The sequence below is a fragment of the Pipra filicauda genome, unplaced genomic scaffold (genome assembly GCF_003945595.2).
Source record: "Pipra filicauda isolate LSUMZ 115617 unplaced genomic scaffold, ASM394559v2 scaffold48_size3843733_pilon, whole genome shotgun sequence".
NCBI classification, from domain to species: Eukaryota; Metazoa; Chordata; class Aves; order Passeriformes; family Pipridae; genus Pipra; species Pipra filicauda.
In genome coordinates, this window is record NW_024104631.1 from 2,153,735 (window position 1) to 2,176,688 (window position 22,954).

At 41.4% G+C, this 22,954-nt stretch overlaps 2 protein-coding genes across 2 annotated transcripts; one reads left to right on the plus strand and one right to left on the minus strand.

Annotated features, from left to right (window-relative positions):
* Window positions 1-218: 218 nt before the first annotated feature.
* On the plus strand, window positions 219-19,262 carry BPHL (biphenyl hydrolase like). The gene is made up of 7 exons (XM_027727952.2): window positions 219-382; window positions 3,371-3,474; window positions 5,794-5,960; window positions 10,148-10,301; window positions 12,591-12,722; window positions 15,679-15,802; window positions 18,830-19,262. Exons 1-7 carry the CDS (start codon window positions 279-281, stop codon window positions 18,915-18,917), a joined length of 873 nt encoding a protein of 290 aa, XP_027583753.1. The 5' UTR covers window positions 219-278; the 3' UTR covers window positions 18,918-19,262.
* On the minus strand, window positions 19,205-21,985 carry LOC113991530 (tubulin beta-1 chain). The gene is made up of 4 exons (XM_027727951.2): window positions 21,870-21,985; window positions 21,073-21,181; window positions 20,693-20,803; window positions 19,205-20,481 (listed from the first exon to the last, which is right to left on the minus strand). Exons 1-4 carry the CDS (start codon window positions 21,924-21,926, stop codon window positions 19,421-19,423), a joined length of 1,338 nt encoding a protein of 445 aa, XP_027583752.1. The 5' UTR covers window positions 21,927-21,985; the 3' UTR covers window positions 19,205-19,420.
* Between the last annotated feature and the right edge of the window lie 969 nt (window positions 21,986-22,954).

The window sequence follows — 22,954 nt, forward strand, 5'->3', positions numbered from 1 at the left end:
CGGAGGGACCGACGCCATCCTTCCCCCAGCTCCCACCCCCGGGCGACCAATCAGCGCCGCTGGGGGGCGGGCGCCGCAGCCCAGGCGCCAAACCTTACCCGCCCTCCCCTGAGTGACAGCGGCGGTCACCAATCAGAGCGCGGGCAGCGGCCGCCGCCTCTCGCTGCACAAGCATAGGTGACAGGTTGGGGTGGCACCGCATCCCGCCCCGGGGAGGGGAGGTGGGACGGCTCTTCCCGTCTCCTCCCCTGCCCTCCAGGCCGGCCTCGCTGGGCGAAATGTTTTGTCGGAGCGTGGGTCGGGCCCTCTGGGTGCTGCTGCAGCGGCAGCCGCCGGCCCGGGCAGCGCCGCTCACGCCCCGGGGACCGGCCGCCTGCTACGGGTAAAAACCACAGCCACCTCCTTCCCCACTTCCCCAGCTCCCTCCTCCCTTCCCGCGCCTCGGGGAAGGGGATATTTGACAGACGGGGGCGGGAGGAGGGGGTCGGCGGTGCGGGATGAACAAGGTCTGTTGGCAGAGGGGGTGTACACTAGGTCGGGTTGGGGGTGACAAAGTGGTATTCTTAGGATCCTGCTCCAGCTTTCCCTGTGCTGCAAGGAGCTGTACAAGGAAGGCTCCGCAGTCCCTTCTCCTCAGGCAGTGCCTGTCACCCTCCCTTCTGCCGGTCCCCGCAAGGCAGGACGTGCTGCTGACCCACTGCTCCTCTGCCCACCTGCTGCTGACAAGAGGCTCCCTGCAGGGCGCCGAGGTTGCAAAGACAATACATATGTCTAATATATATGTATATAAAATACTGGTTTTTCTGCAAATCCTACCAAGGAAAACTGACATGCTACAATAATGTTTTCCCCCTGCACAGATAAAGACTAGGCTGTATTGTAGCACAGCTGCAACAGAGGTAGTTCCCAAATTAAGCTGCACTCCTACAGCAGTATGAGGTGAAGTACAAGATCTGCTTACTGGGCATCTGTGCTGTCTTGGTAAACATAGGCAGTATGTATCCAATGCTTCTCAAGAGCTATAAACCTTAACATTACTAATTCAGATACCAAATAGCGGGGTGGGTTTTGTTTTGTTTTACCATGGTTTCCAGTTATACCAACCAATGGAAAAATACAGTCCTTATGAAAACTTAACAGAAGTGAAGTCATCACACTGACAAGCACACCGAAGTGATATCAGGCTCACAGAAACATGGTGTTGAGGAGACCAAATCTGCCTTAGATGTAGCCAGTTCCAACACAGTTTTTCAATGCATTTAAAAAAACAACTTATTTGTTCTTAGTCTGAAAAGTATTGAAAATACTCTCTATGTGAAACTCCTGGATTTCATTGGACTTCACACTGAGGCACAATTCAAGAATAGAAAAGCATCACAAACTCAGCAAAATTCTCAAGCCCCTGATGTTAATAATTAATCGTAAAAAATGTAGAACTTTGTTAAAAAAAAAAAGTAAGCATGTGAATCAGGAAAGCAGGACATATAACTGTCTGTTGATACTACATGTTGCTAACCTTTTTGTTTGAAAGGTAACAAGATGGTGATTGTTACTGTTTTGTTAGGAACTGAAAGAGGTTTGGCAACTATTAATCAGAACAAAAAATCACATATTTCTGTAAAATTTAATAAGAGCAAGATGCTCATTTGCTGTGGTGAGAACTATGATAAAATACCTGTTGAAAATAATGACAAACCAAAAGATGGTGTATCAAGAATTAAAACATTCTTTTATAAGGAGAAAAAGTGAAAGTTATTAAAAAAGGAGAATAAGGCAGCCATCTGAATACTACATTCAGAATTCAAGTTGGGAAGTATATAAGCCACATTGGGTATGAAATACACACTTAAAGGAAGTTTAACATTACAGTCAAACTAATCACTTGGATCACATTAGCATAACAGTTCAGCAAAACTCACTGAAGTTATAATGACACGATGAATTTCTTTGAGCTGTACTCTTGCCACAGATCTGCATTTGTACTCCAGTTCTCAAATTGGGTCTGCACAGGTGGAAGGTCCTGATTCTATTCTGCGCAGTGACTGCTTATATTCAGGCATGAGGCATGATAGGTTATGTAGACCTAAGATTTTATGTAAAATCCAAATATCTTTGTGTTGAACTGGTTCTGTGGTTTAACTACCACTTGTGTATTGTGAACCTGAGTTTGCAAGCTATTGTTAATTTTCCTTATGAAAAGGGGTTAAATTAGTGGGATTTTTTACCTGTAATCCACCATTTTAAACGCTATATGGATGGAAGTATGCTTACATACTCTAAGTAGTTCAGACTTTATATGTTAAAATTGAATTTTTAATAAATTGCACAGTGCCTATCATGACACAGAGATTATTGTTACATCTAAGAATGGAAAACAGCATGTCTGTATGCATGTGAAATTCACACTGATGAATTCATAAAGCAAGAATATTTAGTCTAAGTAATTTGAGAAGTGCAGAGAATGAGGGCTAATCGTTAGGTAACTCATGGCAAGATTTTTATCATATTACTACCTTTAAATAAAATGTGTTAGGTTGTTGAAAAGATTTCTTGCAACCATTAGGGTACAAGTTTGCTTGGGAGAACAGATGCAATGATTTATACTGTTAGGAAGATACTTTCAATCTATGCTACTTCTGCTTTCTCACTAGGTGTTTGTATCTAGATATGGTATCTCAGGTCACCTATTTGCATTTACACATATGTCTTCCTCTGTACTGAAGGTTAATGTAGGGGTTTAAGGGTTGGGGATGAGAGGTGCCCTATGCAGTCGTTTTCTGTGATAATTTTTTAGTGTGTGGATTTATGTGGTATTTTCCAGTTAAACATTATCTCCTGCTGAGATTACACTGACAGAAATATTATTATCACATTCTTTTTCTCTGCTCTCATCTCAGTGCAAAGTGGTTTCCATTGTAGACCCTGTGGTTCATGGGAAACCGTAACAATAGATTGTGGTTTCTTTGGCAGACAGAGGCTCAGTTTAGTAATAACAAGGTGAACACCAGCCATTTCGAAAGATATGCTGTGACAGAATGAGGTTTCTCCTCTGTAATGTATTTATTTCAATATGTTCCTGTAGCCACGTAAAGCTACTTTTTTATTCTCCTTGTTACACCATCAAGACTACTCTTTAACTTAGTCATTTAGGTACATTTGTGAAACCTAAGTATGAATACTACATAGTGGTCACAACTGAATACTTCTCTGCTTCTGTAAAGCTTTTTATTTAACCTTGTGTGCAGCCATGAAGGCAAGTGTTGTCATTAGTATCTAGGAAAATTATTCTGTATTTCTGAAGTGACCATGTAGTAATGAAAATCAACTGTCTAAATGTTTTTCTATTTCTCTCCCCTTCCCCCACCCCTAGTACTTCAATAACATCTGCCAAAATCCAAGTGAATGGAGTCCACCTGCATTATCAGCAGACGGGAGAAGGAAGTCATGCAGTTCTTCTGCTTCCCGGAATGCTAGGTCTGGAGATTTTATCTTATCTTTGTAGAGCAACCACCTCTCAAGCTAGAATGCACAAAACTGTTTGTTAGTATATACAACTCCTGATTATGGAGCATCATAATTTAAAAAAAAATTGCTACACATACAACAGATAGGAAAATGCAGAGTTATTGCCATCAGTTAACAGTTTTTAAAGATTTCTTTTATCACACCAGGTGTCTTTTATACAAGGTCTTGACTTGTGTAATGGTCACTCACCTTCTGGATTTAACTGTGCAAAGGCAGTGTCTCAGACAGGTGGCAAATAGCTACACAAGGTGGAAAATAGCAGAAGGGTGGTGAAAATCAGGTCAGTTATATTTGTTACACAGACTGAATCATGCATTCCTTTTTAGAAGCTAGATGCATTCCAGTTGAATTAATAGACATGATGCAGCATTTGCAGTTTATAATGAAAAAGTCACAGTTAAAACTTCCTTATTTCTTAAAGGAGTATTTTCAGGTTTTGACTTTACAGGGCAACATCGTTAAGATTCTCAGTGGTTTTTTGAGGTGGACAATAGGTTTGCTAGATGAGTGCTATCTGTCCATCTGTTTTTGATAACAGCCTTTTAAAATTAACCCAGCCTATGTTTTCTGGGTTCTTGCAGTTCTAAAGGACCAATCACTAACAGTTTATAGCAGGCTGTCAGTAGGACTGTTATTGTGCTCAGAGTTGGGCTAGTGCTTAACTGAATTGCTGGATCAAGATGATAGAATGTCAAGAACTGAAGAGCAGGAAACATTTGTTCTTGGCAGCAATGTTTTCAAGTCTCCATGAAGTGGTTCTTTCTTTCAAAGAATTCTCAAGGGGACAGTGGAAAAAAGTTAATGCTAGGCATGCTTCAAAAAGTCATATGTTTTAACCTATTCTTTCTAAACAGCTTGTCAAACTAGTAATAGTGTTACCAATGCTAACTCTTTAAATAGACATACTGTATTTCTTCAGTTGTGAGTAATATTATTACTATTAGGTGTACATTGTTATTGTGCAGTTAACATTAGTAAAAATAGGATCTTTACCATGGTTAAGTTTATGGTTTAGTATTTTCGGGCAACATATCAGAATGAACTTCACATTCTGACTGTCATATCCTTCTTCCCTTTTACAGACACTAAGTTTTCAATATTATTTCATTGTTAGACTAACAAGTTTGATGTGGCAACAAGATAAGTATTTTCAGGTGAACAGAATTAATTAGTCTCTAGACTATTTGTAAACTACCTTAAATCAAAATAGAATTATCTCTATCTAGGTAGAAAAATACTAAGAAAACCATGAAAACACAGCACTCAGATATGCTCTCAGTCTTGTGTAATTTTTAAGTGATGAAAATATAGTATAACAAGCATGCACATGATAGTGTAGAGGTGATACAAAGCCTCTGTAAGAGCCAGTTTGTTGTTGGCATTTTTCAAACAACCTGATATTTTGCTTCTGACTCTAATATAACAATGCATAGCCAATTTTATATTTGGTTTCCCTCATTTGAGCATATTAAATCTGAACAAGTTTTAACGAAATAGCATTTGGTACTGTTACCACATGACCATTATGCAAATAAGACATAAATTGCAGTCTTACCTTCATGCTAATGTTCACAGATAGCTTAATACAATAGACTGGAGTACTTCATCTTTAAATCCTTTGAAGGTCTGAATCATTAATAAAAGAAACGGTTCTGCATTGGAAAAGAAATGGCTGTATTTGGCTTGTCTTGGAACTATACATATTAGGCAAATCATAAGTTACAGTTTTATGCTTCTGTGTCACCACTATCTCCTCAGGCAACAAAGTATTTAAAGGTCAGCTTTAAGTACCAATATCCTCATAGAAGTGCTTTATCAAATAGCAACAACTGTCTGACACAGTACTTTTCAACTACAAATTTGTAGCTAGAGTCAGCATATTTCTCCCCTTTCGGTTTCACCTGTGCTTCCCGGGTAAACAGCAATGACCATGTTAGTGCTTTAAATCTGTTAAAGATAAATCCCTAGTCAGGTAAGTCTGAGATTCTTTATTAAATCATCTGTGTAGAGCACAGTTTGTGATAAGCTTACATACCTACCAAAACTGGTTTGCTCTGAACATATTGCAGATGGTTCTAAAGATTTTAATTGGGGTACTTCCTGTCTGAGAGTTGCAATAGATAGTTACACTTAGAGATAAAGAGTACTTCAATTGTTGGATAATCTTTTTTTTAGAATAAAGTTACAAGTTTCCGCAGGTTTTCATTTAGAGTATATATACTATGTATGTATTATGATGGTTAATAAAACTGAAAAATTCTGTTTTAGGAAGTGGTCAAACTGATTTTGGACCCCAGCTTAAGTTTATGAATAAGCAACTTTTCACAATTGTTGCTTGGGATCCTCGGGGATATGGAAAGTCCATTCCTCCATCTCGAGACTTTCCTCCAGATTTCTTTGAAAGGGATGCAAAAGATGCTGTGGATCTTATGCAGGTAAATCTATTCTGAGATTTTATTATTTCTTTTTTTTTTTTTTTAAAGCTGTCTTTCTTAAACTTTGGGAAGGAGGAAGGTTGTTTCCAGCAGACAACAAGTTACGCAAAAGATGGTACAAATGAAGACTTTAGAGTGAGCAAGTACACACTAATATGGAAAATATTTTCTTCTTCCATCTATTCTGCAAGATACATAGTGTTTCAGCAGTGGAAATTAATTATAAAGCAATATGCATTTATTCCAAGACCTGCCCTAAGAGGTTTACAGCCAAGAACCATATAAGTTTAGGTACAGTATATGTTAAAACCAAAGTCTGTGCAGTGGTTTAATTGAAGAGATTACAGTACTGAAACGCTCTTAGAAAAACTTCTATCTAATAGTATCTTGGCATTTTGCCTTGAGCAGCCCATTTTAAGAAACATTTGATTCTAAAAATTTACCTGATGCTTTGCATTTTACAGCATATTACTGAAATAATTTTTGTGGGAAATCAAAGGGTTCCTATGACCATACCAAATCTTAATAACTAATACAACTTTTTTGACTGTAAAGAATATGGCTTAAGGCTGTTATTATTTTTTCTTCTTGCAGATTTTTTTTATTCAAATCTGTGTTTCTGTGTTCTTCTTTTATTCCATCCTATAAGTGCCAACACAATTTTCTGGTTTAGTTTTAACTAATATTTTGGCTTTGTTATATTAAGCTATACAGTCTCTTTGGTCATGTTAAGGAAGTTGGCAGGGCATTCAAATTCCAAAAATATGAGACAATATTCAGACAGTCAATCCAACTGTATTTCTGTAATAAAAAATAACCTTTCTGAAACCCATCTGGAAATGGAAATGCAGCCTTCCTGGTATATTCTGGATAGTGAAACAAAATAAGTCTGACAGGAGGATCGAGATTAAGACACACATCTGCCCTCTAACCATAAAAGCAATCTCTCTGCACTGTAAATCTTCAATTTCTTCTGCTACACTAGCAAAGAAAATAAAGATGCTGCCATGAATAGGTGACAAACTTTCAGTCTAAATGGTTCTAATCCCCTTTCTTGACCCTGTTCAAATACTAGTAAATGCAAAATAGAAAACAGAGCTTTCCCCAAAGGGAATGTAACCATGTAGCTTCCAGTCAAACAGGACAGCAGCCTACCAATCTCTAGAGCTGCCAAAACAAATGAGACATAGCATCCTGGTTTTTTGAAGATGTTTCTTAATATAAGTGTATAATAACAAATTATTAAAATCTCTCCAAGCGTGGGTTGCTTGCTTCTATTTTAGCATATTATAAAGTATAGCACAAATCCCAAGGAACCATTCCAACTGTGATATGCAGAATATAATGGTTTACATGCATCATCCAGCCTACACTCAGCCAGAAAACACATCCATATAGGTGAGCCTTCAGAACCTTTGTTCTAGTCCCCTTCCAAAGCTGGAGATGTGAGTGCTGCAAGCTTCCTGTGAAATAATAAAAGCTGAAATTCTGCTGAGTATTTAGCACCTTTATGCAGATGACACTATTCTGTATCTCTGTATGTGTTCTCTGAAGGAGCTTGCTTGAAATAAAAGGAGTACAATGCAAATAAGTCCACTTCCCCACACTCCACCCCAATATCTAATGCTAGCAAAGTCAGTGGCATTAAAACAATTATTAGGGAAATAATTAGTATTGATATTTAAGAAATTCTTACTCTTCAGAGCTACTGTCCTAGTGAAGGGATGAGCTTGGGCTTCTCCATGTTTTTGTAGATCAGTTGTAATTTTGGCTCGTGATACACTCCCTGTGACCCAGTTAAAACATAATGTGCAGAGTGCTTTGTATTGCAACTCACTGTTGTTATGTTTCTTCTCTCACAGCATATTGGTCATTTGATTGCATTTCACATAGGTCTAGACAGAGAAGGTGACTAAAAGAAATTTTGTTCACTTAGAGAGTAAAGGCAGCACAAAATCCCCCACAGAATTGCGCTGTACAACCAGCTTTCAAGTTATTGCCAATATTAGGTAGAGACATGTTCTGTAAAGTAGTTCAAAATTAAAGCAAACAAACATGCACACCTTATCCAACACATCTGTTACATCACATTGTTTTTTTGAAGGCTGCAAAGGATAAATTAAATTCCTCCTGCTGGAAAAGCATCCTGAGATAACCCAAGGAATGTATCAAGATGATGGCCAATAAACAAGAGAAATACTTGAGGCAAATAGATCTCAAATAACCTGGCATAAAGAACAAAAATTTTAATCAGTTATTCCACCCATCAGCCAGCCTTGAGCTCCATAATTTGCTATTGGCAGTAAGGTAAGAGTAGGAACAACATCAAAAACTTAACTTTTACAAGCACTGCTCCCAAAATCTGCCAAGACATCAGTAATCCTTCAGCAACACAATAATGGAAGTTGGTCACAGATAACTGCTTTTTCAGCAGACCAGGCCCAACTGGTCAGCTACTAAAATTCAAGATTCTCTCTTTTCTTGCTGTCAGCTCTTACTTTACATGTCCCTTTCTTTCCCCTATCTTATTTCTTTTCTATTTAGTAATTATAGCTCAGCAGAGTGAAATCTGAAATTGCTCAACACTACAGTGAGCAGTATAGCAAGGAAGAAGCCCAAACCAGAAAAGCCTTATAGGGATAGAAGTTTGCTAAATATCGAGCTCACTGATAGTTATGCCTCACTTGAGCGTCAAGTTTATAAGCAGACTAGAAGCTTCTTTTTCTCAGTCTGTAGTTGTTTCTCTCATTGCCTGCATTTTTGCTTTCTTCTATCCCAACAATGTGCTGGGCTTCCAAGAACACCAAGCACCAGAGAAACTCATTCAGCTAACTTGCTCCTTTTCCTACCAAAGTACACTATCTTCCTTAATCACATCTAAAAGGCTGCAAAACAAAACCAAGAACCACTTTGAAACCTTTATATTTGCTTGTGAATGAGTTCACAAACTGAAGTTTCTGTATGAAAAACTGCAAATATCACTTAACCATTGAGCGTTGTCCCTGTACAACCTTCAGACGCATTTACTCCCGAGTGCCTTTACCTTCCCCACTCTTTGCCCGCTGAACATAACACACGCAAAATCTTCTCACCTCTTGCTCCAGTACCCTCTACCACATGTTCTGATTTATGAAGAAACGAGTTTCAAATTCTAGTGGAAAGCATTATCACAGAATCATAGTATATGCTGAGTTGGAAAGGACCCATCAGGATCATTGACTTCAATTCCTGGCCCTGCACAAACTCCCAAGAATCACACCATGTGCCTGAGAGCACTGTCCAAATGCTTCTTGAACTCTGTCAGGCTTGGTGCTGTGACCACTTCCCTGGGGAGCCTGTTCCAGGGCCCAATCACCCTCTGGGTGAAAAAATTTTTCCTGATATCCAAGCTAAACCTCCCCCAGCTCAGCTTCATGCCATTTCCTCAAGTCCTGGCACTGGTCAGAATAAATTAAGGTCTTGGTTGTTGTATTTTTTGCCCTGAGCCTTCCTTTTTGAGGAGGAGGAATTTCATTATTAATGTTTTGAATTGCAATTCACCATGAAGTAACATTTAAAATATACACTTAAAAGCTTCAGAAAATGTGACTTAGCCACTAAAACTTGATACAATCCTTTAGGAAATACTTAAAGCATTTTTTTGGTTGTTACAGAGCAGATTTTTTTTTTTTAGCTCAGCTAACATCAGTAAATTAGATCACTGGGTTCCATTTTTTAAGTCTTACGCTTTTCTTTTTCTTAAGTTAGCTTGATCTTGGATTACCTACCATCCACACTGTGATAGTCTTTGCCAACTTCATACCAAGAGAATCCACAGATTCTTCATACCATCAGATTCTCTGAAAAGTCTTTATTCTCCATTGCAAATAAACATTTCTCTTTTTTTTTGAGTCCTTTTTTAAATGCAGCAAGATTCTAATTAGGACTACTGCCTGTTTCATAAGAGTTTATAGAAAATTAAAATGGTGGGTGTAATTTATTGTTTTCTAAATAGTTCTTCTAAATAGACCTTCTCTCTAGTATTTTTTGTATAGCAGGAAAATTATGCTTTCTAAATATGAAAGCTAACTATAGTTCAACTATGTAGTGTTGTATCTAAAACTGTGCAGTTAATTTTCAAGAAATATTTGATGTTTGCTTGTAAAACCAGCTGATGATTAGCATATAACTTTCTTGTATAAATCAAGGCACTAAAATTTAAGAAGTTCTCTTTGCTGGGGTGGAGTGATGGTGGAATCACAGCACTCATTGCAGCTGCAAAGTATCCAAATCTTATCCACAAGTTGGTTGTCTGGGGAGCAAATGCCATCGTTACTCAAGAGGATGTGAGAATTTATAATGGTAGGTACAAACTGAATATTGTATCCTAAACGAATTATTTTAATTTCTTCTTGACACAAACCTAAAGAGATAGGACACAAAATTCGCTACATTGCTAAGTATAGGGATAGATTAAAGTTATAGTGAGAAACTCTCTAACAATTACTTTAGGGATAATATAAGAGATTTTTTAACAAATCCTCAGCAATTTACACAGCTGAAAAGTGTAAGTTATAATAGTATTTTTCAGAAAGTCAAATTTTTGTTGCTATAACAAATTCCTAAAAATAAATTCCAAATAATACTATTGGCCACAGGTTTGATTTCTTTTCTCACATCTTGCACAACCTTTAAACAAGATCCACAGATAATCACTGGGCTAGCACATAACAGCTTTTGCCTCTAGGGCCTATATAATAATATATAGACAGTAAGAAAACAAGTTCATAACTTACCTATTAAGTTCGGGAAGCAAATGAATCATTCAATTAAGTGTCCCAAGATGCCTTTATAATTTGAATTCCTTTAAAGTTAATTATTGTCATTACAAAGTCTTTGCAAAGTAAAGAAACATGGGATTTATGATCCTTATTCCACTCACATGAAATAGAATCTGATCACTTCTTACTATAAAGGAAAATAGCAAAAAAACTGGTAGTGAATTCAGAAAGGGAACATATTTCCTTTTGAACATAGAAATTAAGAGTTAGCCATATAGGCTCTCAACAAATGTAGCCCAGTATAATTTCATTATAGTGACTGGAGTTTGATTTAAACCAGCTCTGAAATCTGACTAGCTTCAGCTAATATACAAGTGTATGTATTGCACATGTGTATTTACCTCACCTATATTAAAACACTTTCAGTGGTAGTGGTAGTAGTATATTTTTTAGTTCAGAAAGCAAAATGCTTTTTAGCTCTGTAAAAGTGCTGCTTTATTTCTTTACATGTTTTTATATTTATGAAGTTTTTATTAGATAAATATGAAATCCATATCAGTTAGTATCAGCCAGCAGGCTAAAATGTATAAATAAATAAACAAACAAATAAATTAAGTCCTACTTTACATGGAGCATCCACTGCAACACTGACCTTTGACCTCTTTGTGGACTGATGCTTTCAAGATCTCTGGGTGATGGAGCTCAGAGAATAGCAGCACAAGTCTTCTACAACTGACTCATCAGTGTATCTCAGCTGCAGTGGAGGGTTTCGTAGGAGAGAAAGGTGTTTATTTGGTATCTATGTCCTTTCAACATTGGCTTCTCCCTTCTCTTTTTAAATTGAGGCCAGCCACAAGGAGAAAACAGTAGATTCTATATGGGAAACAGCTGTTCAGTAACACCTAGCTTGGGGTGAGCAAGCTCATTTCCAATCAGATGCTGTTATAAAACACTTTCAGTCACTGCTACCTTTGTCATTTGGCCAGACAGGTTCTATTTGTTAATTAACACCTCACTCCTTTCTTTCCCAAATTCCCATTTGAAACCAATTAAAAGCTTTGCTAGTGGCATAGATGGTGTTTGATGATTCAGTAATTTCAGACTGTCTGCCATGCCAACTTTGTTTCAGGCTTTATTGGTACAAAGCTGTACACCTGAAATACACAGTTTAGTGAAAGTCACCCATTTGGACTTAGTTTGTGACCAGTACTAAAAATTTTAGAGGGGAAAAAAAAGTTAGGTAAATCTGATAAATAAATGATTAGAATGTCAGATTATTTGTACAGCTTTAGCCAGCCTGCCATGAGTCACAGAACTCTACTAAGTAGAATCACTTGTTTTTCTGTAAGACTATGGCAAATGTACCATGATGTCAGCCTGCTGGAATGCCTTAATAAGAGCTTCCTTCCTCTGAGAACTGGTAGGAGCCATGGCAGAACTTCCATCCATGAGCCGGTGCAAAAGGCTAAAGGATATAAAAAAGAATTGCCAGCTCTGGCATGCTGATAAAACATTCCCATTTTTATACACAAGGTACCTCCTTGAGCTTCTCTTCTGAAAGCCCTCCTAAAAGGACCATTGGAAGTTTTAGGAATGAGTCCTTTGATTATAGTTTTTTTTAGTTGTTCCTTGTGGCCATAATAACAAGATGGTCCTTTACAACTCAGAAGACCCCAGCAGAGATTGCACAACTATCTCTTTTATACCATTTTGATACTATGAATTATTTAAAACCATTCATTACAGTTTCAAGTTTGAAAGACATATTCGCAGTCTGGTTTGAAAACTTCCTCATATTAGGTGTTGTCAGTACTGGGTTGTATCTTGTTGCTGGAAAGGACTTAACATATTTCAATGTTATTTTATGTAGGCATCCGAGATGTTTCAAAATGGAGTGAAAAGGTCAGGAAACCACTGGAAGAGATGTATGGACATAACTACTTTGCAAAAACCTGTGAGGCTTGGGTAGATGGAATATCTCGCTTTGCTCAAAATTCAGATGGTAAGGCTTTTACAATATTGAACTGAAGCAATTATAGTAGCAGTTCTGGATAAAAATCTAACAGTACTCACAGTAACCAGTAAAGGAAGGACTCTGCATATGGCATTAAAAGCTGGGTCTGACTCACACTCAGGAATGAAACAATTACTTTGTAGATGGTTCACAGAACCAGCAAGGTACAGGAGGAAAACACATTTATTGAAAACGTTAGCTGATGAGTCTCTCCTCTTGTTCCACCACAAAACTGCATTATCAAGTCATTACTTTTGTGCAGACTGAACAGGAGAGATTCTACTTAAGCAGAATCTTCTCCTTTTCTGTCTCTGTGTCAAAGGATTATCTCTTGGTGACACTGTTAAGATATCCCAAAAGTGTGTTCTTTCCTGTTTTTGCAAATTGGAGCTGAAGAACTCTTTCAGACCTAGAAGCATATGAGTTAAAAAAGAGGGAATGTCAGATTTTGAGAACTCAGAATTAAAAAAACACATTTAAAAAACACTATTGCTATATCTTAGGTGTTTAAAAAATTTTAAAAAAATAGTTGAACTAGACGATATAATTGTTTATCTCTGAAGATTTCTGCAATTACTCTACATAGGGGTTTTCAGCCAAGGCTATTTTGAAATTAAGGTTAAGACACTGAAACAAAGGTGCAGATACAGCAGATATAAGAAAAGGGGTTAATAAAACCCATCAGAGAGAAAAGGAAGACAGCAAAGCTTACGCTGGTCAAAAACTCAACTCAGGCTCTTTTTTAAGATGTAGACAGCTTTTAGTGTGAAATGTCATAAGAAATGAACTTTTAGAAGGAGCCAACACTTAATGAAACTGAGTAAGTTGCATAAAGTTGCAAAATCCAAGATTCTTGCTGCTGTTATTTCCTTTACTAGGAAATAACTGCCAACTATGACCTTAGATAAATTTATTTATTCTGAAAAACAGTCAACATTTCTGCAGGAGTCGGAGGACTGTGGGTTAAATGTTCTAAATTAAAATATTTAACCAGTAGAACTGCAAACTAAGACTCTATAAATAAGGAAGCAACTGGAAAAAACTCTGTGAAACAGCCTGTGACTGTAGAGCTAAGGAAAGAGTGTGTGTGTGTATGAGCGTTAACCTTACAGCTGTTGGTAGCTGCAAGGTGACAACTACACTCAGGACAAAGTTAGCTCGAAGAGAAATGGAACTTGAAACTCATCAAGGACGTTTTGCCCAGAGATTCCCTTGTGAGAAGTTAGGCAATGAGTTTGGATACTGAGTTACTAAGGGATGAGGAAAAAAGAAAGGGGGAAATATTCAGAGAAGTCTTTAAGCAAAAGCATTAAAATTGCTTCTAATGAGATTAACAACTAGTAAGCATAAAATTATTCTTGAGGTTCTGAATGGGCAGGGAAAATAACCTTGGAATAGTTTTAGTACAATTTGTATTAAATGGTTATGCTTTTGTATTGGGTTTACATGTCCAGGTTTTGGTAGCAGGGTGGTGGCTACAGGAGTGGCTTCTGTGAAAAGCTGCTTAAAGCTTCCCCTGTGTCCGGCAGAGCCGATGCCAGATGGACATGCTATTAGCCAAGGCTGAGTCAGTCAGAAATGGTGGTAATGCCTCTGTGATAAGATATTTAAGAAGGGAAAAAAAAGTTCTTGCAGCCAGAGAAGAGCAGAGTGAGATTATGTGATAGGAGCAACTATGCAGACAGCAAGGTCAGTGGAAAAGGAAGTGCTCCGGGCTTCAGAGCAGTGATTCCTCTGCAGTCCATGGTGAAGACTATAGTGAGGCAGGTTGTGCCCCTGCAGCCCACGAAAGTCAACGGGAGTGCAGAGATTCACCTGCAGCCCATGAAGGAGACCCATGCCAGAGCAAGTAGATGCCTGAAAGGAGGTTGTGAACACATGGAAAGCCCATACTGGAGCAGGGACCTGCAGACCTAAAGAGAGAGAGCCCACCTTAGAGGAGGTCTCCTGGTAGGATTTGTCACCCTGTTGGGGACCCACAATGGAGCTGGCTGTACCTGAAGGATTGTACCCTGTGGAAAGGTGACCCACATTGGTGCAGTTCATGGAAAACTGTGGCCCGTGGGATGGACTCACGCTGAAGAAGTTCATGGAGGCCTGTCTCCCATGGGAGGGACTCCACGCTGGAGCAGGAGGACTGTTCTCCTGGAGCAGTGGCAGAAACAACTGACCCTAACCCCCATTCTCTGTCTCACTGCGCTCTGTGGGGGAGGAGGTGGAGCTGGGAAGGAATTTCTAAGATTTGTTTTACTTCTCATTATCCTGTTCTGATTTCATTAGTAGTAAATTCCATTAATATCTCAAAGTTCAGTCTATTTTGCCTGTGACGGTATTCAGTGAGTCATCCCTCCCAGTCTTTATCTCAACTCATGAACCTTTCATCATATTTTCTCTGCCCTGTCCACTTGTCAGGGGAAGTGAGAGTGGCTTTGGTGGGTGCCTGGCACCCAGCCAGGGTCAACCCACTACATCATCACAGACAACAAAGGATCTGGGAGGTGCAACAGGCCTGAGTACCGCCCAAGTTAACTTTTTCATAGAAGTAGCAAATCTTGTAACCTGACAACCGATGTAACAAAATGTAGCATTAACGTGAGGGTTGTAAGACTGTAAGGCTGAAAAGAACAAAGCCGGGAAGGAGATGCATGTATTGCCTTTGAAGAGTCAAAGAGAGCCTGGGGGAGATGTAGAACAGAGATACTTCATTCTCTCTATCCTTTTGTGCTAGTATCCATTAATGAAGCAAATTGCAGTGAAGTAACATTTTGGAGAAAGAAATGTTAACTATAGTCCTACTTACCTAGTTCTGTAGATTAATTGCACAGTATCAACAAGGAGAGGCAATAGCTAGAACTCAGTGGAGTTCAGACGCCTCTACAAAAGCAGTTTCAGTCTTTCATACAATTTTAAAATAAAGTGTGACCTTCATTTATTTTCTCCCTAGGTAATATCTGCCAACAGTTGCTGCCAGATATTAAATGCCCCACATTTATAATTCATGGTGAGAAAGACCCTTTGGTCCCACAGGCTCATGCAGAATACATTCATAAGCACATCAAAGGCTCTCGGTAAGTTATATGATGGAGTTTTTATAAACCATTGTTGAAGAGATGAAGCAGTTCAAACCCGCAGTGTTTTTAAAGAAAAAGTATTTGGACAAGTTGTCTCTGCCACAGAGCTATTCTAAACATCCCTAGCAAGTTACAATGCAAACAGTGTAGCTGAACCTTTCTTGCAATATAAAAAGTACAGTAATTTAATAAGCTCCTTCCTAAAGCCCTCTGAGAGAAACCAAGTTCCTTTTCCTCTTTCGACTAGTCACACAGAACCAGCACTCTCCAATATTTATCAAAACAAGCAAATTTCTGCTTTAGTTGTTGTGACCATTGCATTCTTTTTGCTGTAAGAGACCTCATTTCTGTCCCATTCAGTAGAACAGGGAACTTAGATTCCCAGTTATTAGAGAGAAAAGCACAGGACGCTTCTGTTTGGTCTGCCTTGCTGATGTGAACCACAACCTCCAAGATTTTAGGTTTCCAACTGCCCCATGAATTTTCAGTGTTCTTAAGAAAAACAAAATAAGAAAAAAAAAAGGTGCAACTGTTCTCCAAGATATTACTTTATCAACAAGAAAAATCTGAGGGCACGATGTGCTTCATGTGTGCTGTGGTTTTATCCCAGGCAGCAACTAGGTACTGATCAACCCCTCACCAGTGGGATCAGGAAGAGAATCAGATGAGTAAAAGGGAAAAAACTCATGTGTTGAGATAAAGACAGTTTAATAGGTAAAGCAAAAGCCGCACATCCAAACAAAGCAAAACAAGGACTTAACTCACTGCTTCCCATAGGAAGACAAGTGTTCAGCTATCTCCAGGAAAGCTGGGCTCCATCACACATAACAGTTACTTGGGAAGACAAAACATCATCAACTCCAAACATGCCCCTTCCTTCTTCTCCCAGCTCTATATTCTGAGCATGATGCCGTAGGGTATGGAATATTCCTTTGGTCAGTTGGGGTCAGCTGTGTCCCCTCCCAACTCCTTGTGCATCCTCAGCCTCCTTAATGGTGAGGAGTACGAGAAGCAGGAAAGGCCTTGACACTGTGTAAGCACTGTTCAGCAATAACAGAAACATCTCTATATTATCAACACTGTTTTCAGCACAAATCTAAAACATATCCCCATAACAGCTAGTGTGAAGAAAATTAACTCTATCCCAGCCAAAACCAACACAATTTGAAAATTCCAGAAATGCTTGCTACTAAAAGCTAGGATTCTACCAGCTCAATTTTCTTCATAAATTTACACACAAATGCAAGAGTTCTATTACTACTTCATAAGAGACTGTGACAGTTAGTGGTAGAGTACAGAAGTAGCAGGGGGAAAAAAACCACCAAGCACATTTTTATGAATGCAAAACATAGGAAACTGTTTTATTGGTGTCACGTCTGTGCAAAAATGAGTGATATAATTATCCCTGCTGATCATAGGAATGCATTATGCCACAGGGAAGATGAGAACAAGAGACCTTCCTAACAATCACATGCAAGTGTTTTATTCCATGTCTGCCAGTTAGTTACTCCTACATGGCCTGCTCAGAACACATATCATCCTTTTTGATTTCACTGAGCTCCAAAACGCTCCAGATACTGACTAAGCCAAGTCATGACAAAAACTAGACAAGGATCTGATAGCTTCTTCTTGGAAAGCAAGCCCAAAAGAAAACATTGTTAGAAATTACCATCCAGTAAAATGTAAAACTGATTCTTTGTATGCCTTTGTGCTGATGTTCTCCCCTGTATGCATATTTGTCAGAAAACAAACCAGATTAGTGATGTTCTCAGAAATGAATACTTGGGTACATGGTCCCCTTCTTCCCTGGTTGCACTGGAAATGACATGTTCCATTGGGAAGCAGAAGGAATTTAGCACATTCTCAGTAACACAAGTTTCTATCATCAGCTTTTCTTGCCTTAACTTTTATCTAGTAGTAAGGTAGAAAAAGCATTTTCTGGTCTGTAATGCAGATACATTTCTTGTTTGTCTTATGGTAGAAGAGTGTGCCATCACTCTGCCTTTGCATGGTATGGCTGGAGTTAGGTAGTGTTACAGTAGCAGGAAACATTAACAGCAGTAGAAAATAGCATACACAGTGCTATAGGTTTGTGCATCTGTGCTGCTTAGTCTTTGAAGAAAGAGACTTAATGAAATTCAGATAAAGTTTGGTAGAAAAGCTGGGTACGTTCACATCCTATTGGCTCTTTTCCCAAAACAAAACAGCACTTGCCACCACTAAAAGATTAATCCCCCTTGCTGTAGTAGGACATGAAGGCAATGACATACCAGTGAAAATGGCTTTAGCTCTGTTGAAACCACTTAGTATATGGTAGAACAGAAACAATTTAAAGAATTTCCCACTCTCATAAAAAGAAGTGGACATACCTGATGTATAAAGTTTGTCTCAGGCAGAAAGCAATAGTAAGTAGCATTTTAGGCATGTCACACATATCCATATTACAAAGATCTAACCCTCTTAGGAGCTACCACTTCTAAACTTTTAGAAATTATAACTGAAGAAGTTCTGACTTCCCTTTTTACTTTAATGAATGAATGGCGTTAGGTTGGGATTGTCTTTTTGCAGAAAGATTAGACAAAGTACAAACACTAACCAAGTTTGAGCTGTGACAAGAACTCTACATTTCTGTAGTGATCTCTTCAATGTGTTCACTGCCCAGCACAACTACTGTTCTATGAGAGACAAAGTGCTCAGGTACTTCACATACCTTTCAAAGATGCAAGCTGTTCACGTAAGTTTTGGAACCTTATCTTCTTTGTAGATCACAGAAAAGGCTTCTAGAAACTGGGCAAAATTTGTTTCAGGCTTATTTTATCCTTCTCAAAGTGGGGCAATTGGTGTGCTTGTTGCTTCAGCTGTTGCTGTGGTTCACATTCTGAACCACATACTTAGGAACTACTTAAATGTTACTTCAGTTCCTTATTGGGTAATCAAGAGCAAGGAAAAGGCAACAAGTATTTTAATCACCTATACTCATGGAATAAAATGTATAATCTGTGTTTGATTTTTTCCTCTTTTAAGGTTGCTTTTGATGCCAGAAGGAAAGCATAATTTACACCTGCGTTTTGCAGAGGACTTCAACAGACAAGTGGAAGACTTCCTACGCTGACTTGAACTGTAAAACAAGTTCCAGATGCTTGTCCTTTGACTTGTTTAAGAGCTTAGGGTGGCTTTCCATTTTCATTCAATTTATAGATAGGTCTGAGTCCTGTAAGAAAAAACATTAAACACATTTGCATGAGAAGCATATGTTTTGAGAATACGTAAGCCTCAGTGGATCAGAGCACCCCACTGTGCTGCAAGATTTCTGACATGTCTTTAAACTTACTTGTGGCCACACAGGTTGAGCAGCTGTTCTTCATCCAATAGAGGCGTTAAGAAAGACAGAAAACATGATCTAGAATACATGCCTTTATGTGCTCCTAACATTAAAGGACAAAAAACATTGTGATAATTAGGATTCAGAACTGTTACATTGAGAAATCTGCCAAAGTTACAAGTGCTGAGAAGATAATTAGTACACAGTTTCTAGAAAACATGCTTCACCACCACCATCAGAAGTCATTCAGTATGCATGCCTGCTTTACAGAAGTTCTTTTGATACCAGGGGGCTTAAGCCTCATCCTCCTCCCCTTCCTCTTCAAACTCCCCCTGCTCATCAGCAGTGGCATCCTGGTATTGCTGGTATTCGGAGACCAGGTCGTTCATGTTGCTCTCTGCCTCCGTGAACTCCATCTCATCCATGCCCTCGCCAGTGTACCAGTGCAAGAAAGCCTTGCGCCGGAACATGGCCGTGAACTGCTCCGAGATCCTCTTGAAGAGCTCCTGGATGGCCGTGCTGTTGCCGATGAAGGTGGCGGACATCTTGAGGCCGCGCGGGGGGATGTCACAGACGGCCGTCTTCACGTTGTTGGGGATCCACTCCACAAAGTAGCTGCTGTTCTTGTTCTGCACGTTGAGCATCTGCTCGTCCACCTCCTTCATGGACATGCGGCCCCGGAAGATGGCGGCCACCGTCAGGTAGCGCCCGTGGCGGGGGTCGCAGGCGGCCATCATATTCTTGGAGTCGAACATCTGCTGCGTCAGCTCAGGCACCGTCAGGGCGCGGTACTGCTGGCTGCCGCGGCTGGTGAGAGGGGCGAAGCCCGGCATGAAGAAGTGCAGCCGGGGGAAAGGCACCATGTTGACCGCCAGCTTGCGCAGGTCGGCGTTCAGCTGGCCGGGGAAGCGAAGGCAGGTGGTCACGCCGCTCATGGTGGCCGACACCAGGTGGTTGAGGTCCCCGTACGTGGGAGTGGTCAGCTTCAGGGTGCGGAAGCAAATGTCATACAGTGCCTCGTTGTCGATGCAGTAGGTCTCGTCCGTGTTCTCCACCAGCTGGTGCACGGAGAGGGTGGCATTGTAGGGCTCCACCACCGTGTCCGACACCTTGGGCGAGGGCATCACGCTGAAGGTGTTCATGATGCGGTCGGGGTACTCCTCCCGGATCTTGCTGATGAGGAGGGTGCCCATCCCAGAGCCTGTGCCTCCGCCCAACGAGTGGGTCAACTGGAAGCCCTGGAGGCAGTCACAGCTCTCCGACTCCTTCCTCACCACATCCAGGACAGAGTCCACCAGCTCGGCGCCTTCCGTGTAGTGCCCCTTGGCCCAGTTGTTGCCAGCCCCGCTCTGACCTGGAGGGCAGACCACAAGCAAGGTGCCACATTAGCACCCCAGGGACAGAGATGACGCCACTTTCCCCTTCCCCATGGGCTCCACCCTTCACTTCCATCCCCACTCTGCCACTGGGTTTCAGGTCCCCCAGGGTCATTTACATGCTTGCTCCAAGTCTTTTCTGTGTGTTGAGTTCCCACTCTGGGACTCTTCCATCTCACACTCACTCACCAAAGACAAAGTTGTCAGGACGGAAGATCTGTCCAAAGGGGCCAGAGCGCACAGAGTCCATGGTGCCAGGCTCCAGGTCCACGAGGATGGCACGTGGGACATACTTGTTACCTGTGAGAGGAACCAGCATTATAGCCCCACAGTTGGTAGCCAGTGTCACAGGACCCCTGCTGTTCTCCCATCCACCTCCCCACATTTCTCTGGAGAGACACACTGTTTCAATCCAGACTGCTGTATTATCAGTACCTTTCTGAGAACAAAGGTCTCTTAGAGGAGTCACTGGCAGATGACAACTCTTGTTTAGGGATATTTCCAGCCTCAGTGAACTGACATGCCTGCCCCATTTATTTAAGGGCATCTGAGGAATCAGGCAAACTTACCAGCAGCTTCATTGTAGTAGACATTGATCCTCTCCAGCTGCAGTTCACTGTCCCCGTGATAGCTGCCCGTGGGATCAATGCCATGCTCATCACTGATGACCTCCCAGAACTAGAAGAAATTTTTGAAAAACGGCTATTAGCTATTTCCAGTGCCAGTGGAAACAGCTGGCCAGTGCCAATCACACACACCAGTGCAGTCTGTGCATGCCGTGGCCCTGACCACTCCCTTGCATGGCAGAGCAGCTGCTGGGCAGGAAGGTGAGTCAGTGCTCAAGGGCTTCACTGGCCACAGCAGCTGAATTAACAGAGAGCAGACAAGAAGGCAGGGCATTGAAGTACAAGTTAATTCGTTTGTAGCTCGTATCCAGAGGGTGACCCTCCCTGGCTATCTGAATTTGTCCTCCTCCCATTGTCTAGCCTTGGCTTAAGACCCTATAGCCACTACAGGATGGCAACACTTGCACTCCCTCGGTGGAAGCGGGTAACCCACGGCACTGACACATCTCCCGTTCCCTCCCTCGGGAGCCGGCGCCGTGGCTGCAGAGGGGCGAGGCAGCGAGGGGGTTTCCGCGGCTGCCTGCGGGAAGGCAGGGCAGCGCCGGACCGGGGCGCAGGCACATCCCAGCCAGCGCCCAGCCCCGCGGCACCTCACACCGCCGGGGGCAGCGGGCACAGGGGCAGGAACCGCGACGCCTGAGCAAGTTGCCCCGGGGCGCTTTTCGTTTCGGGACGGAGCTGCGCGCTACCCGCGGGGTGCTACCCGGGGGAAGCGCCCCGCTCCCCGCACCGGTCCGTACCTTGGCGCCGATCTGGTTGCCGCACTGCCCGGCCTGAATATGCACGATCTCACGCATGATGCCTGTCTCTGGAGCTGCTGCTGCTCCTACCACTTCCTTCGCCGCCCGCACCCGCCGCTGCGGTGGCCGCGCCCCTCGCAGCCCCTTAAATGGGGCTCCGCGCCCCGCCCCGCTGCTGACGTGCTGCAGAAACCGCGCGGGGCGGGCCAGGCCCGCTTATTGTCTCCCGCGCCCCGTGCGGGCCCCGCGTCCAGCCGGCGGCGGGTGAGGGTCTGGGGAGGCGATAGCCTGCGATCCCCTCCACATGGAGAACGCCGCTGATTTGAGGCTATGGGGGAACCTCGCCTTCAGCTGTCTGGGGAAAGGCCGGAATCGGACAAGGCATGGCACGTCTTGGAGTGAAAAAGAGAAAAAAGAAAACAAAACCACCTGACTCCTTTTTGCACACCTGTTGGAACTCGTCCCCGTGCTTTCTTTGACCTCTACCACGCTGCAGCAGCAAAGCACGTGCAGCTGTGTTTTACTAGCACCCTCAAGCCTGTATTTCTAGCTCAGGCCTGCTTAATCATGTTTCAGTATGTTTTAAGCACAAAATCATTTTTTTCCATAGCTCAGGCACCTGAAATAAGCAGGGATTGGGTGCCGATGTTAAAGCCCCCAGCCACTTTTAAGCAGCACAACTCTGTTCTAGATAGTGCTGCTAAACCTGTATTTGTGGGGTTCCGATTTCAGCAACATAGAGGACTGGCATAAGATTTTATGCTGATACTAAAGAATGCTTTTTTCTGGGAGTTATCCAGCAATGATAGCAGTTTAGCATCCATAGGACTGGGATATCTTTTTTTTTCTATAAGTGAAATTGTGTTAGGTCTTACCAGACACCTGCCATACACCTCATTTTGAAAAATTTTGGATCCTGCTCCAAATATCTCTGCTTGATCTCTCATAGGAAAAAAATGAGCTAAGTATATGGTGGATGACCAAGGGAAGAGGGACAGTTCAAAAACAACAGTGAGAATATAACTAAACCAACGGAGATACACACCTATATCTGCACTGCTTCCAAGGACTTTATCTGAAACAAA

Bases quoted from the DNA above. Each gene is read 5' to 3' on its own strand.
- BPHL (XM_027727952.2), top strand. From the start codon at position 279: ATGTTTTGTCGGAGCGTGGGTCGGGCCCTCTGGGTGCTGCTGCAGCGG. The intron at 383-3,370 runs GTAAAAACCACA...CCCCACCCCTAG, and splicing joins GGACCGGCCGCCTGCTACGG to TACTTCAATAACATCTGCCA. The intron at 10,302-12,590 runs GTAGGTACAAAC...TATTTTATGTAG, and splicing joins GGATGTGAGAATTTATAATG to GCATCCGAGATGTTTCAAAA.
- LOC113991530 (XM_027727951.2), bottom strand. From the start codon at position 21,926: ATGCGTGAGATCGTGCATATTCAGGCCGGGCAGTGCGGCAACCAGATC. The intron at 20,804-21,072 runs GTAAGTTTGCCT...TTCCTCTCACAG, and splicing joins CTACTACAATGAAGCTGCTG to GTAACAAGTATGTCCCACGT. The intron at 20,482-20,692 runs GTGAGTGAGTGT...TCTGCCCTCCAG, and splicing joins TCCTGACAACTTTGTCTTTG to GTCAGAGCGGGGCTGGCAAC.